The sequence below is a fragment of the Sturnira hondurensis genome, unplaced genomic scaffold, assembly GCF_014824575.4.
Source record: "Sturnira hondurensis isolate 20B ecotype Veracruz unplaced genomic scaffold, ASM1482457v3 Scaffold0010428, whole genome shotgun sequence".
Classification (NCBI taxonomy): domain Eukaryota; kingdom Metazoa; phylum Chordata; class Mammalia; order Chiroptera; family Phyllostomidae; genus Sturnira; species Sturnira hondurensis.
Window position 1 is genome coordinate 12,137,557 of NW_028083059.1, and position 16,364 is coordinate 12,153,920.

At 34.7% G+C, this 16,364-nt stretch overlaps 1 protein-coding gene across 1 annotated transcript in view; it reads right to left on the minus strand.

The window, feature by feature from the left end:
• Positions 1-1,841: 1,841 nt before the first annotated feature.
• The window catches only part of EPHA3 (EPH receptor A3), a 344,437-nt gene continuing 329,914 nt past the window's right edge, over positions 1,842-16,364 (minus strand). The window contains exons 16-17 of the mRNA XM_037059003.1: positions 11,503-11,658; positions 1,842-4,559 (exon numbers count right to left, since the gene is read on the minus strand). Of these exons, the coding sequence (XP_036914898.1) occupies positions 4,454-4,559; positions 11,503-11,658 (262 nt within the window). The 3' untranslated portion in view covers positions 1,842-4,453. The remainder of the gene's footprint in view (positions 4,560-11,502; positions 11,659-16,364) is intronic.

Below are 16,364 nucleotides of genomic sequence, written 5' to 3' on the forward strand. Positions count from 1 at the left end.
TCAGTGCCCCTGACTAAATGGTCAGTTATTGAATGTTTTAAAAATTCTTGTGGCACACCAATTGAAAATTGCCCTAGGATAAATGCATAGCTTAAAATGTCTACAACACCAAAATAGATTTCTGATATCATTTGCTCTACTTATCCCACAGCTTCAGTCCAAATCATTTTGGCAAATTGCCACTGGCACTGTCCCCAGAGCATTTAAGGGAATTACAGTAGCAATTATATTGTGGAAAGAGCATGGAATAAGAAGATTCCAGTTTGAAATAACTGTTACTCTATTTACTTGGGTGACCTTGGGAAGAATTCCAAGAGTTGATTCTATCATTTATTTAAGGGGGTTCTATCTATTAACAGGATAGCTGCAAAGATTTAGTTAATTAACTTGTAAATGGTGATAGCAAAACACCTGTCTCATCATGATGCTTAATGTATATTTACTAAATGAATAAATATATTATTTGTCAATTTCCTTTCACTTAGCTAATCTGCTTAGAAGTTATTCTCTCCTTTACCCAACATTTTCAAATGCTGTTTCTCCTTCCAGGCAAGTTCAGATCTGATCTGTTTAGTGATCTCTCCCTATATACTTTTACCTCTGTGGAAATCTTGACCACTTATGTTATCCATCCTTATATATTGAGAGTTATCTTTCTTGGTTTTTGTGTACAATGGTTTTCTTTAAGTAGACTGCAAATTACTAGGGACACACTTTATACAAAGTATCATGTGTTTCTTAGAGTGATTTTTGCAATTGCATTTTTTTGTTTTTAATTTTTACATGTTTTATTTGGCTCATCCAGAATTCCTTCCTTCTTTTTTCGTAAATGTTACTCTGACTTTCTTTTCAACATAACCCACTCTGACACCTCTAATCCTTGTGTAGATCAACGATCCCAAATAACACCCACTATACCCAAATGCAAGCACAGGGCTAAGGACTTGTCTATCTTAGTAATTCATTCTCCTGCCCCAAGTAATTCATAAAAGGCTTGTGAGCCAAGTAAAGGCCCAGAATTTGTGTTGGAACAACTGAGGAATAACAAATATCTCATAGGCATTATAATGAAGAAGTATATAAATTATAGTGATATTTTAAACGATATAATTTGCAGATTAACCTAGTTAGGAGGAAAATAAGGTCAAGTGATGAAAACAAAGAATAAGAGATTTACTTTTTTGCCCTGGCTGGTGTAGCTCAGTGGATTGAGCGAGGGCCTGCGAACCACATGATCGGGGTTCGATTCCCAGTCAGGGCACATGTCTGGGTTACAGGCCAGTTCCCAGCAGGGGCCAGTTTCCAGCAGGGGAGGCATGAGAAGCAACCATACATTGATGTTTCTCTTCCTCTCTCCTGCCCTTCCCCTCTAAAGATAAATAAATAAAATAATTAGAAAAAAAAGAATATATATAAAAAAAAAGAGATTTACTTTTTCTTGGATCTATCTGTGCCTGATCTCTTAGCTAGAAAATTTATCTCCAGACTTTTCATTCACATGGACTAAAAATTTACTTTTCCTTTGAGTTAATTTATTTGATTTTGTCAATTGTAATCCAAAAAGAAATGTCTAATACAGTTGTGTTCTTTAACCATGTAGATAATATTTACTGATTACCTTTTCTAGCTTACTCATAAAGAGGTTTAGACAAAAGAAATTTGAATTGCATAACATGGATCGCTTCTCACTAATGGAGAAAAAAAGAAACAGAAGCACATTCTTATGACTTACATAAATTTCATTATTTCGCTGTTTCAAAAAGCACAGATTTCAATAATGTTTTTAAAAGCATCAAAGAACACTTCTATATTCCAATCTGTAAAAATATTTTCATTATGTTTATTATAAAAATATAAATGTTTCCACTACAAATTATTTTACATTAGTAAGAGGCCATCTACATTGTACAACATAAACTAAATAAGTAGTTTTGAAAATACAAGTTTAAAGTAAATACATACTGCCAATCATACCACATTTATACATGGTTTCATTGATACTTAGTACAGAATAATCTGGGCAAGGTACCAGAAATAAATAATATATGTAAATCAAATTTAAGGTACAGAACAGATAATATGGTACACATCATTGTATGGAGATGTGGTTTCATGTTTATCGAAAGTTAATGCAGCTCCTGTACAAAGAGATGGCCATAAGCATCTAGGACCTCTACTCCACAGTTCAGAATCGTACACGGTTATGTTTACATATGTACAGGGTAAGAATTATGGAAAGGAAATTTATAGGAGGTCAAATAGAAAAATAATGAAAAACGAAGGGCAATATACTGTGTATATAACCTCTTCTTTCAAATGGAAATCACAGCTAAAATAAGTGCAGTAGATTCAACAATCCTCAACTTCAATTAGTTCATGAAATGCACAGATTTTGTTGAATCTGCTCAGAACAGTACCTACAAAAGTAAACACCAGCCTGGGATAAAATGAGATTGAAGCCAGATTCAGATCTCAATCTAACATTCTGCAACGCAAAGTACTTCATTAAAAAATGATTTTAGCTGCTTCCAGCAGGGTTAATTTTGTAACTAATTTCACAATCACATAGGTCTTTTAAAAATTCTTGCTCTAATAGATCCAATATAGAATTCTAGTTAGATAACCTGACTATAAGAATTATTGCCAATTTTATGAAATAATCTTGTACATGAATAAACACAACCTAAGCCCTATTACACTGTTTACAACAGATTAGCACTTGTGAATTTGATCTGATTGTAAGCTGTAAAATGTTCCATGTTTTCACAAAAGCATAAAGGTTGCAGCATGGTTTTAGCCATTCTATTCTTATGACATATGCGTTTTCCATTCCCCTAATATGATCATATCAGCATTAGAAAGAATACGGAGCTAAAATGTTGCTTCACAATATATCAGTGGCTAGATCTACGCCAGGTACAGCTTTACAAATATTACTGAGTATGCTTGTATTTGACCTTTAATGTGATAGTCTAAGATCCCACAATGAGTGATCTCTCCACTGCCTACAGATTTCGAAACTTTTGCTAGATAACCATTTTATTTACCTCAAAAATAAAACATTTAAAAATTATATGATCAATAAATGCAAAGACATTTTAATGCCTCTAATTTATACACTGAAATTACAACAGGTGCATTTCAGTAGAAGACTCTTTAAGATAACAATACCTGCTATAGATTATCACAATGTGTAATTAATGTAACTAAACCTCCGTTATTCAAATGAGTCATTTCGTTATAATCATTCCCTAAAAATAGCTCAGCAATTTTAAGCATAGATACTGAGTGATTTTTTTTTACTCATGCAATAGCCAATAGGCTGTATTGCGAATTAATGCAATAATCCAAATAAGATTTCAATTACTTCCAGTGTAGCTGTTCTCTATTTCAGAGCTCTAACATAGCTTCTTTACCAATGAATAGAATTAACGGTTTTGTAAACTCCAGAGGAGGGCAGGTATGCCATTGACAATCCATTACTTACAAGCCAGTATATTACACTAAATTAAGAGCATACATTTATAATAAATGGAGAGACAAAAAAGTATGACATAATTCAGACTGTGAAAGATTTGATTAGTGAATGAAGAGAAAACAGATTTGGTTTCTTTCTAGAGAGATAGACAGATGATAGACAGATAGATGTAGATACATATAAGTGGATGTTTCAAAAATCTGGAAAGAAACCCATCATTCTCTATGTTTAGTTTACCATGTTTCCTACGGCTAACAATTTGAGGAGTATTTGGCACTTGGTTGTTAGCAAATCCAAATTAAGTCAATGAGGCATAAATAGAAAACAATAAAAACAATTCAAAAGAAAATAAATATGTATTTTTCTTCAAAATTAAGACACATTTTTACATGATAATTCTTAATGAAGCTAACAATTACAAATATGTAGTACTTAAAAAAACTACAAACTTTATTTCTATATGCTTTAAACAAATAAAAGATAATAATACAATGAAGAGCTAGTAAATATGGCCAGATAGTTTGAGGTATAAATTCCTCTGTTTTGCTTACTTTTAAAGAAAAAAAATACCTGTTACAGATTTCTTATGTGTATAAAAATATCACAAGTCTTTTCTTTTGTGGCTATCAGCAAACAGAGCCACTATGTCACTTTGTTATTTCACTTGTTTTGCTTTTATCATAGTCAGTACATGATCAATGGCTCTACGCTAGTTCTTCATCATTTCGTGCTGAAGAATTTTAATTTATTCCATCAACTAATATAAAAAATCAATTGCAAAACAAAGCACCCTCACCCACCAATTCACTAAGTGATACGGGAAAATAGTTTTTAAATTCCATTTTAAGGCATTAGTACTCATATATGAGTGTCTTATTGGGCTTGAAACTTCCACCAGTATCTCCAGGATTATTATCTGTCTGCAGAGTGATGCTACATCTTCCACAGCCACCACTTCCTTTGAGAAATAGCCCTTTACACTGGAACTGGACTATTCTTTGATTGTGTTTCCAGAGCTTTAATGCTACTGATGATCTTCTTTTGTGGCCCAACCACAGTGACACCAACCTTTTTCATGTCACTGTAAAAAAAGAAGAAAATATTTAGTGAGAATCCTGGTTTCCTGGATAATGTGTAAGCACGATATTTTCAATGAGCAAACCTTGTACAATTATATACCTGGTGTTTTTGACCTATTTATTTATATCCTTTATTTTTGCATCATACATTTATAATATCCTAGCTATTTTACCTCTATCCTTGTTGAAGAAGAAAAATGGTATAGTAGGTTGAAGTACAGGAGGAGGTTCCCTTAAAATTTCCATCTACCCAGAACTCCATAGGGTCTTTGCATATTTAATTAAGTCAAGGATCAAGCCCTGACTAGCATAGCTCAGCTGGTTGGACATTGTCCCACAAAGCAAAAGACTGCTGTTTTGATTCACTGGCAGGACACAAGCCTGGGCTGTAGTCTGGTCCTGGTTGGGGTGGGGGAGAGAAGCAACCAATTGATATGTCTCTCATAGCAATTGATACACAGCAGTGTTTCTCCCCTTTCTTTCTCCTTCCTTCCCTTCCCCACTGTCTAAGAATAAGTAAATAATTTTTTTTTGAAAAGAGAAGGATCAAGATGAGGTCCTACTGGATTAGGGTAGACGCTAAATGAGACTGTCTTTATTAAAGCCTGAAAAAGACACACAGTGACAAAAAGACAAGACCCATGCAAAGATGAAAGCAGAGATTGAAGTTATGTTGCCACAACCAAGGAATGCTAGGATACACCAGAAATTGCAAGAGGTAAGAAAAGATTCACTCTCAGAGACTTGGAGCCTCGATAGCACCTTGATTTCTGACTTCTGGACTCTATAAATGTGAGAAAATGAATTTTGCTTGTTTTAGCCAACAAATTTGTGGGCATTTGTTGTGACAGTCTCTGGGAAACTAATATAGATGGCTGAACACTCTCTTTGGGGCATTATTCTGTTCCCTTGAACCTGGACCAGCTCTGGGACTGCTTTGATTGACAGAGTATGTCGGAAGTGACATTGGATCAGTTTCTGCACTCAGGTCTTCAGAAACTACCAGGTTCAATTTATCCCTCGAGACACCCTCTCTGGGTCTCAAACTGCCATATAAAGAAGTCTGACTACCCTGAGACTTTGGAGATGCCCTGTGAAAGCCCTCAGTCTGCAGTTTCAGCTGTGTAGCCATCTGCACCAGGGGGACAAGAATGAAACCACCTGGAGCCCTCCACCCTAGACCATATTCATATTAGATGGATATTTTAGTCAACACTAACACTACAGTGGAAAGTTACATGCTTAGCACTGTCCAAACTCATAGCCCATGACATTGTGATATACAACAAAATTGGTGTTTTAGCCTTTAACTTTAAACATTTTTTATTGATTGATTTTTAGAGAAAGAAGAAATGGAGAGAGAGGGAGAGAAATCTGTTTTTTCATTTTTTAATTCATTCATTGGTTGATTCTTGTACATATCCTGACTGGAGATTGAACGTACAACCTTGGCATATCAGGATGGCACTGTGACCAATTGAACTGTCTGGCCAGGGCTAACCTTTAAGCTTTGAATAAGTTTGTTTTTAGCCATAGATAACTAGAACAATTTTTAATGTATAATTTTTAAGTAGAAAATGATAAGAAGTTATGTCTATAAAAACTGTTAAATTTGAAATAATTTAAACTGAATAGCCACGGATTAAAATAATTATAAGAACTTTTATTGAGAAAAAAGTTACATAAACATGTGCAAATCACTAATTAAATATTTTTGAATCAAGTAATTAGTTCTATATTCACACTTTTCAGGTCCTGACTCAAACATTCTCATTTCAGGAGGCCTTCCTGAGCCTTCCATTCAATGTTGTAAAATCTCTCTGTAGTCATACCACTGCTTTATATTTTCTTCCAAACATTTATCACCATCCAGCATATTGTCTTTCTTTCTGAATTATTTTCTTTATTCTCTATTTTGTCCCTCAAGAAGGTGAATTCCATGTGAACAGACATTCTTGTTGGTTCTACAGTCTGCTTATCAACCACACTTTGAACAACATTTATCACTGTGTGGGGGCTCCATAGGTACTTACTAAAGAATGAATCAATAGTCGGAAATATGTTTATCTGCAGAAGCTGACAGAGGAGTGAATTATCGCTTGTCAAGGAGCACCACGAGAACTGAGAATGGCAAGGAAACACACACAAATGGGAATGCACGCAACACACAGGGAAGGGGCTCCTTTCTATGGAGCCTAAAGGAAAGAGTGAGAAATTGGGAGTTTAACTACACAGAAATGAATAATCATCCTTGTAGAAGTAAGTTTCCAAGAAAATAAATACATACAAGCACAAAAATAGATAAGCATTTCAGAAACATAAAGCTAGCCAAGACTGGTTGCATTCCTATCACCTGAGTTGACAATAAAATTTCCGGTGACCTGCAGGTCACCTCCTTGCTGCCATTCAAGAAGCTAATAAATGTTATATGAACAAGTCGTATTTTGCCTGAAGTCCCCTCTGGTCATACTCCTTAGCAGCCCTGCTTCATCAGGATGGCCAGTGGGAAGTGACAGCAGGCTTGTCACACTCCGTGTAATTGTGCAGAATGAAACCTCCGCTTAGAGTAATGGATGCTATTTATATTGATCCTGCTTTTGAGAATGTGTATTCTATAGGACTTTGATTCTCTGTATACCACTTATCTATCTTTTAAATGAACAACACACATTTCCCTACTTGTTTCCGAACTATATCAAAGTCAACTTATGAATCTAGAGCCAGAAAACGGGGCAGATACAAATGTATACAAATCAATAGATCCTACTATTTTTTGTATTTCTTCTAACATTTTTTCTTCCAATTCTACGTCATATATTTTGTTACTTGCTCATATTTGTGTTTTCCAGTTCTTTACAAGCCCCGAAAATGAAATGATAATTCTAGTTAGCAGAGAAAGGAAATGTTCCAAGACAGTATACTAATTCCCTGAGCTCTTTGAGAAATTTAAGCATATGACAGAGTACATAATATAATATAGTTCCACCTTTCTCTGGAGCACCTTAATCTCAGCATCTAGAGAAAGATCAGATGCTGAGAGTGAACGGAACTCTCTGAAGAGCCAGCTCGGCTCTGGAGCTCTTGCTTCAATAGGAAGGGCTGAGTCTTCTTCAGTCCAATGCTCCCTCATCACTTCTTTATAGATGTACTCATATGTTGCAAACACACCCCTTAATAATTCTTCATAAAACTGTTTCAAATTCCATGTCTGGGAATCCATTATAAGCAAGTAGATACTAATTTAATGTTTAATTCCAAGAATTATATTGGACAGAGAATTAATTATTCCTTTAGGCTAGGCTTTAGCTTGGGTTTTATGTACTCTCTGCTGTCTCTAGCCCTTTCAAAACATCTTCGACCCGCCACCTGGCCATGTCCAAAATTGTTCTAAACATCAGCTGCTGTAGTCTCAGTAACACTCTTCATACGCTTATATCACTTTGACCACCCTATTCAGAGGGGCAGTGGAAAAGTTCAGGACTAAAGAGCAACGCAGGATTGAGACCAGAGGTTAATGAGCTATCCGGTACTTCAAAGGCAAAGGGATGGGTGATGACACTTTGCAAATGGCATCCAAGGGTGCAGGATAATGACTTGTAGCAATTTATCTGCCTGATATCCGTTCCACACACTTCATTCTCTCTCCAGAGTCTACAGAAACTCTTGCCCTCTTTCATTCTCTCTTCTTTTTGCACATTAAACTTCCTAAATCCACCTTAGGCTATGAAAAGATATTTTTAAATGTTTACTGAATAAAATTGCATATTTTCTAGACTTCATCTGAAAATCAGATGGCTTGATTTGCAGGTAAATGATACCCCTAAACTAACTGAAGTAAATTAACATTTATTTGAGTTTGAAGCTCTCTTGAACTTTTTAAATGATTTGATAGACTGGATAAAAAATAATATTCTTTTTTAGGTATTGCTATTTTATTCTAGAAGAATCTCTAGAGTTATTTGCTCAAGGGAATTCTTTCTGAATTGAGTCTGGATGATGCAAAGGAAATAAAAATTAAAAGGAATAAAATTCAAACAATAAGCTCAACACTGAAACAAGAAGGATGAAATACTGAATTAAATATTTTAAAGCAGTTGAAGTATAAATGTTGTCTCATTAGAATTATCCAAATTAGAATTATATTTTTTATAAATTCTTAATTTTTATTTTAAACTAGGGGTAGGGGGGACAACACATTGAGGAGACCTGAGAAATAATTATTCTCAAGGAGTTTTAGGTCAATGTGTCCTAATTCTATGTCGTCCCTGAATTGAAGAGAAAGGACATACAAAAGAACACTCTGGGGTTTGAAAGGCGGAGAGATCGGTAACCATCTGGTTTAGTGTAAAGAACAAACCTGTCAACTTTCATCTCGAATGTACATTCTCAGATTGTTTAAATAATAATAATAATAATAATAATAATAATAATAATAATAATAATGAAGTGAGAATATTCTAATGAGTGAAAAAGAACTTACTGTCCAACACTGTATTGTTGAGACAAATACCTTGCTAACCTGGAAATGTAACAAACCTTGTCACACCTTATTCACAGCTTATAATGTCTGAATATATTTAAATGGTGTGCTGGCTGTTAATCATATTGACAATGTTCTGCCTCATCCACCTCAGCACTACAGTGTTTCATTATCTAAAAGCTATGAGTGTTGATATTTTACTGAGAATAAACATTTGCATAACTTTGCCTTTGAAAATCTGGCAATGGTGTAGACGTGTTCAACTTTGTGTTTGTTCTCTCCTATGCTTCTGTGCTCTAAAGCAGGTGTCTTGCATATCCCAACCCTGGCTGTTTTTATTACCAAAATAAAAATTTATAAAAATATTTAAATATATTATTCCATCCTGGGATTGGGTCTGATCAAAATAACTGCTATAGAAACTCGAAGCATATTGTTGATTGGGTCAGAAGTCCGTTCAATAAACAGTCTATTTCCCTTTAAAGAGGNACTGAGAATAAACATTTGCATAACTTTGCCTTTGAAAATCTGGCAATGGTGTAGATGTGTTCAACTTTGTGTTTATAACTCTCCTATGCTTCTGTGCTCTGAAGCAGGTGTCTTGCATATCCCAACCCTGGCTGTTTTTATTACCAAAATAAAAATTTATAAAAATATTTAAATATATGATTCCATCCTGGGATTGGGTCTGATCAAAATAACTGCTATAGAAACTCGAAGCATATTGTTGATTGGGTCAGAAGTCCGTTCAATAAACAGTCTATTTCCCTTTAAAGAGGAATGCCAACACATACTAGAGTGAGCATTATTTCTTAAGAACAAGTCTCCTCTTCAATAGTAGTATTGAAGTCCTGTTGTGACTTTTTGTGATTTTGATTGGAATATTATACCATGAATGGTAAACTTCTTTACACATTTATCAGGCACTTATATCTTTATTAATTCCATTGCACGTCCCTTTTTGATAGCTTATCTGTAGCTCTCCACATAGACTTTTTAAAACTGATTGACGGAGTGACAATGAAAGTCTTTAAGTTTTCAACAACATTTAAATATTTAATTATAGGTATGTAAGGTTAAAACTTAAAGGAATCTGAAGGCAAGGAAGAGTTTTGTTTTAAGAAATAAGGATGAAAGGTATATGACACTGAAATGCAGATGAACACAGTTTCCAAACAAACTGTCCAAGCGACAGAACTGTGTACAAGTTTTGGTGTAACTGCCCAACTCGGAAACTCTGATTTTGGTAAAAGTTCTCTATTTTACCCTCATAAAACGGCCTCTAGAGCCAAATTCATGCTATCTTAGTTCTTCCCTTTTGAACATAAAGAGTCATAAAATGGGAAACTTGGCTTTGAAGGTGCCATCTACAAATGGGACTGAGCCCATGAGAAGTTCCCCTGTGGACTTGGAATGAAGAGATTTGGGTGCTGGTCAGTAGCACACCAAGTTTGTATGGCCTAGGACTGAGAAAGCCATTTTTAGCCTTGTTCTTAGAAATGCATAAAAAGTTATTTTTTTCAGGAAAAAAAAAAACAGATGCATGTTACATTTGGAAGTGCAGTAAATTGGCTCTCATCCACAGAGAGATGAAGAATATGGCTTCTAGTTCTTTACTACCAGTTTCTAATTACCATATCTTGTGAATGAAGATAAATGTTATGAATTATTTAGTGGATTCATCTGATAAACCCCCTTTCCTTAAGCCCACAGGTTTCTCATATCAGAAGATTTTTATTATCTAAAGATCCCTAAGAATTATAGCATATTATACTTGATTATTATTGGCTCTTCACATAAAACCATGCTAATTATGCAAATTCTGTTTTTCCAAACTAAATATAAGCTCTATAGAAAAAATGAAGTTAAAATAGGTTTAAGATATTACAGTAAAGTAATATCTCAGAAACTCCATTACAGTAAAGTAATATCTTAAAGGCATTTTTAACTTCATTTTCAAGCATGATATCTTTCATGGACTCAATAATAGATGATGATATGTTTATTTAGTAGTTGTGAAAACTACTTTAGACTTTAGCACGCTTCCCTGTACACCAGATTATTCACTTAGTTATTGATTTTCCATTTTCACAGAGGCTAGGTTTTGTTAAAAATTACAGAAAATCACAAATGTAGGAATATACTAATCATTACACTATATCTGCTTATGTTTCAATTTTAGGGCTTGGATCTGTGAAATTTGGTACAGATATGTACCTGTTGGTCTATGTGAAGGAGCTCATAGACCAGTGAAATCACCTATTGTGAGAGAAGAAGACATATTAACACACATCAGTCCAAAAGAGGTCCTTTACAAAGAGAGACCCAGGATCCAGCTCAGTGGTTACTTGAGACAGCTAAGTACCTCAGACATTCAAGTACTATTTGTATAACCCATTAGTCCAAAACATGTATGTTCAATAACAGTTTAGAATCATTAAGCCATCTTAAAAACTTCTTCTTACTCTGTGGAAATCTTGGCTATGGTGTCACAAGAACTGTATTCCACTCCTGTGAAGATTTCTTTGCACTGTGCTGTTCGGACACCATTAAGCCAGTCACTGGTTGTGCGAAAGGTAGTGATGTCAACATTGCTTTGGTCCAGAAGAAGGTTTGATGGCCTGTGAGAAAGCAAAACACCGAAGGAGAAGAGATCAGGAGTCAGCAAAGTTGCTGTATTTCAAAATCTGAAGCCTTTTTAAATTACTGAAACTTTGCGAGTGAAATGCATAAGTATGTGCATACACACTTTAATAAATTAACTTGTTTGACCATTAGCAAAGACAGCTTTAATTTAGGATACAATTATTATAAATGTGATGCACGGAATAATTTGCTGTCTACTTAGTGCAAGATTTGGCTTTCCATAAGGAATCGATTGTACAGATTGCTGTCTAAAAGGGAGTTTGAAAAAGCTAAACTGTACTTAGAGCAGGACATAGATTTAAAAGTCACAAATAGCATTAAAGATAAAAATTACAAAAGGGGTGGGGAAACAGCGATGAGTAACCAATGAAACTCTCGCATAAGTGAAAACACCAAAATGAGTTCATTGTATGTAATAGAATGATGAGAGTTCATTACATACAGCTATACAGAGTTCATCATATATATAGTTCTCTCTCTATAGAGAGAGATAATGATTGAGATAGAAAGACAGATGATGGAGAGTAAAATGGGAGAGACTTTTTTATATGACTTATTTTACTAAGCATGATAGGATTTTACTCACATGTGGAATATATAACAGGAAGCAACTAATGAACAAACAAGACAATAAAACAAGCAAACAAACTAAATCTCACAAACACAGACATCGGTATGGTGGTTACCAGAGAGGTAGGAAGTGCTGGAGAGGTAAAGGAGGGTAAAGAGGGTCAAATATATGGTAAGCAAAGGAGAAGTCACTTTGGGTTGGGAACGCACAATGCAATATAAAGATGATGCATTATAGAATTGTACATTTGAAACTTAGATCATTTTTTAAAATATTTTATTTATTTATCTTTAGAGGGAAAGGGAAGGAGAGAGGGAGAGAAATATCAATGTATGGTTGCCTCTTGTGTGTCCCCTGCTGGGAACTGGCCTGCAACCCAGGCATGTGCCCTGACTGGGAATCGAACCGCGATCGTGTGGTTCGCAGGCCCGTGCTCAATCCACTGAGCTACACCAGCCAGGGCTGAAACTTAGATCATTTTATTAACCAATGTCACCCCAATAAATTTAATACAATTAAAGAGAAGGAGAAAGAGAGGAAGAAATTTCTTGATTGTCACAGTGATTTATATTGCACAATATAATCAACATTAAGAACTTCAAGGATTGTTTTATATAATTACAGGCCCAACTCTAAGTTTATTACTAACTGTAATATAGTGAATCAAAGGGATGTGAAAGGAGTGAAGGAGATCATGTTTTCATCCATGAAGGGCATAAGGAAGCTGCCTGTTGGTGAGGTGTCCTTGGGTTCTGTTTTTTCAGCTCTCAGTGACCCCTTCACTTCTCCTTTAACTCATGAGAGTGGGCCCAATAGCCAGGTAGAAAATTGATTGTATTTGCTATTATTTCCTCTTAGAAAAGCCCCTGGGTTCCAATACTCCATAATGTTTGTTTATACCTTTAGTTTGCAGGACTCATATGTGAAAAATACTCTCAAGTTTTGTTGTTCCAATAATTGCACTGTGACTGTATTGCCACCTCTTACCTCAGTAGCTTAGCTGTTAATGACACATGGGGTTAGGTAGATGGGTCAGGGGTTTGAGTCATGTAGAAGAGCAGGTTTTATATTAACTATATTTACTAAGGAAAGTTCTTAGAGAGATGCACAGAGGGCTAGTTGAGGATGGGATCGCTTGATGCATGGTACATTAATTAATATGTCAGCAACTTTCTAGGATCCTTTAGTTGTGGGCCAAAGGACTCCATGGACATTTTGAACAGGACCAATTTAATTGCAAAGTGACATAATCTAATTTTTATCTTACAATTGAGAGTGTGCATTTGGATTTTTACCTCATCAGTGTACTCATTCTGAATCTTTCATGTTTTGTGATACTACAGTTGAATTTAATCAGCATTAAGCTTTTGAAAAAATTTGAAATTATTATTTTAAGTTTTTGAATATTAAGGTTTTCTTAGAACTTCACATTTTCATATATATTAAAATTAATAATTTGACTAAATGCAATTCATCATTTGAAATGTTCAAATTCAATGTTTAAAGTTAATTTTCAGAGGACACCAAAACAAATGAAAAATATGTTGACATACACTAATCTTTATTTTAGAAACAAATTTAGCTCTTTAAGATACCAGTTTCAACATATTCAGAAATATGAAATAACAGCAAATGATCCTTCCAGACACAATTAAACTGTGTTAGTGTTTTGTCTATGAATACAATACCCTGATTACCATCTAGAGTATGTGATAAAAACTTATGTCCTGCTGAGAAAATATCTCTGTGAATCAAATCCATATCAAAGCCAACTTTACCCACATTTAAAGGGACTTTTTTGATTGGACAACTTTTATTACTATGATAATTTTTTTTCAACTCACTTCCTGACATATGAGACATGTGTAAGTGTGAGATCAAGATTTTAAAATCTGAATAACTGTGTAACATGCTCTAGACATGCTGCATACTGTGGTTGGGGATGTATGGAAGGAGGGTAAATTGACTGTTTGGATTTTCATGGAGATAAACTTATCTGAACAATATGCACAAATTTTTATAAAATTTTAATCCCGAGTTTAAAAAATGGCAATGTAAAAATGTGGTTCTGCCTATGTATTCATCCTCTGTTGAAAACATAGGTCGATAACTAGTTTCCTTCTCTGACATAACCATTTATGAAGTGGAGGAGAGCTGAAAGTGGAGGCGTTTTCAGCTTGCTTTCCCTTGGACTAACTCTATTTCAATTCTCTCTACCTCAGGCATTTTAATTATAAATTAAAACATTAAATTATAGAGTTTATCACTTTTATGTGTTATAATTTAATTTTAACTAAACCTCAGAGGTTATCTTTTTTTTGAAAGCAGAAATGAAACATAGGCATTATTTTACAAAAGATTAATTTTCTTTTCTTTAGGAATATAAACACTACAAAATATAAAAAATAGCAGTTTATACATTATTCTCTATGGTTATATATGAAAATAATTTTCTATGGTTCTTTTAAGTTACTCATCAGATACAAAATGTTTACCGTAATGAATAAAAATCTCTTGTTTTTGTTTTTTCCATAGACCATTATTTTTAAAATTGAAAGTCTTTTGTTTCAGTCTGTTCTCTATTTCAGTGTCTTTGGTTATATTTTGCTTGTTTGTTTGTACTGAAACAGAGAACATGCTGACAGTGACCAGAGGGGAAAGGGGAGGGAATTTTAGGGGAAAACAGAAAGGGTTCACAGGAACAAGTATAAAGGACACATGGACAAAAACTAGGTGGGAGGTGGAAATGGGAGGGAGGTGGGGAGGGCTGGGGGGGTGGGCTGGGTTGGGAGTAAAAGACAGAAAATTGTACTCGAACAGCAATTAAAATAAAATAAAATTAAATTTAAAAAAAGAAAGAAAATCTGTTGTTTTTGTTTTTTCTAAGACATTAAAGGAACCCAGTCTCCAAAACTTATGTGATATTTTGGGATTGTTTTGGCATGGCCCTCATGGGTGAAACAGCCTTTCTCACTACCCAGAATTAGGTATAACATTGGATCTGTTGAAAAAGTCATTGAATCAATAAAAAAAATAATAAAAATAACATTAAATCCGATGTGAGAAAATTTTATAAGGAAAACAAAATGAGACCTAGAAAGAAGACAATAATATATTAAAATATCTACAGGACATATCCACACTCACGCCACAGCTTGGATTTCTTAGAGTAGCTGTGCATGCACTCCAATGTCAACTCTTGTCAGCTCCTGGTTTCATGAATAGCAATACTTTTTCATTTATGGGTTTATAAAGAATCAAACCCTAGTACATTTATTCAGAGTGTTTATGAAGCGTGCCTAATAGCAAAATGCAGAATGTTTTCTTCTCAATTCAAAATGGTTTGTACTTTTAAACTCAACGCCATAACTAGACTCAACAAGAGTTTAGAGAAAATTAGTATAAACAGGTTGAAATAGAACAGGACGTGCGGATTAGGGATTAGAGTGACCCCAACTGAGTTTTTCTGTTTATTACTTGGATCAAAGTACAACGAAGACAAAGAATGACCTAATTTTAATGCCAGTGACCTCAGAATAACCAGCCCTGCAAAGTATCATTTTTCCACTTCCAGGATTTCTCCGGGGAATTCAAATAAAATTGGTTCCTTTCCTCCTCTGAGAGGACATCTGGAGAGTTTATCAATGGATAGGAATTTGTCTCTCACTGTGAAGAGCCTGTGATGTCTCTTCATGCACACCAAGGGAATGTGGGCTTTGTGAGCAGCTGCAGGCATCGGCGTTTTTTTAGACCCAGCCCCAGACATTGGGTCTGAAGGGGAAATTTATAGACTGGGTGATGTGCACCGTGAGCTCACACTTTTACTAGACAAATTAGATAGGTTTCAATCCATGCAGCTGTAAACGATGTCCTGCAGAGTTCCACCTGATCTTTTACAGCTTTTCATAAATCAGTACCTACTGGCCACAGACCACAGTCATTAAAAAGAAATCATGGAAATTATGTTTGCTCAAGGGAAGCAAAAAAATAACTTTCCTCCCTTTTTCTCTTTCTCCTCGTAGTATTTAGGTTTTTGATGTATTCTTTTATGGATATTTATACTGTTACTTTAAAGAGGTACAACTATATTTTCTTCCCATCAACTCTTAT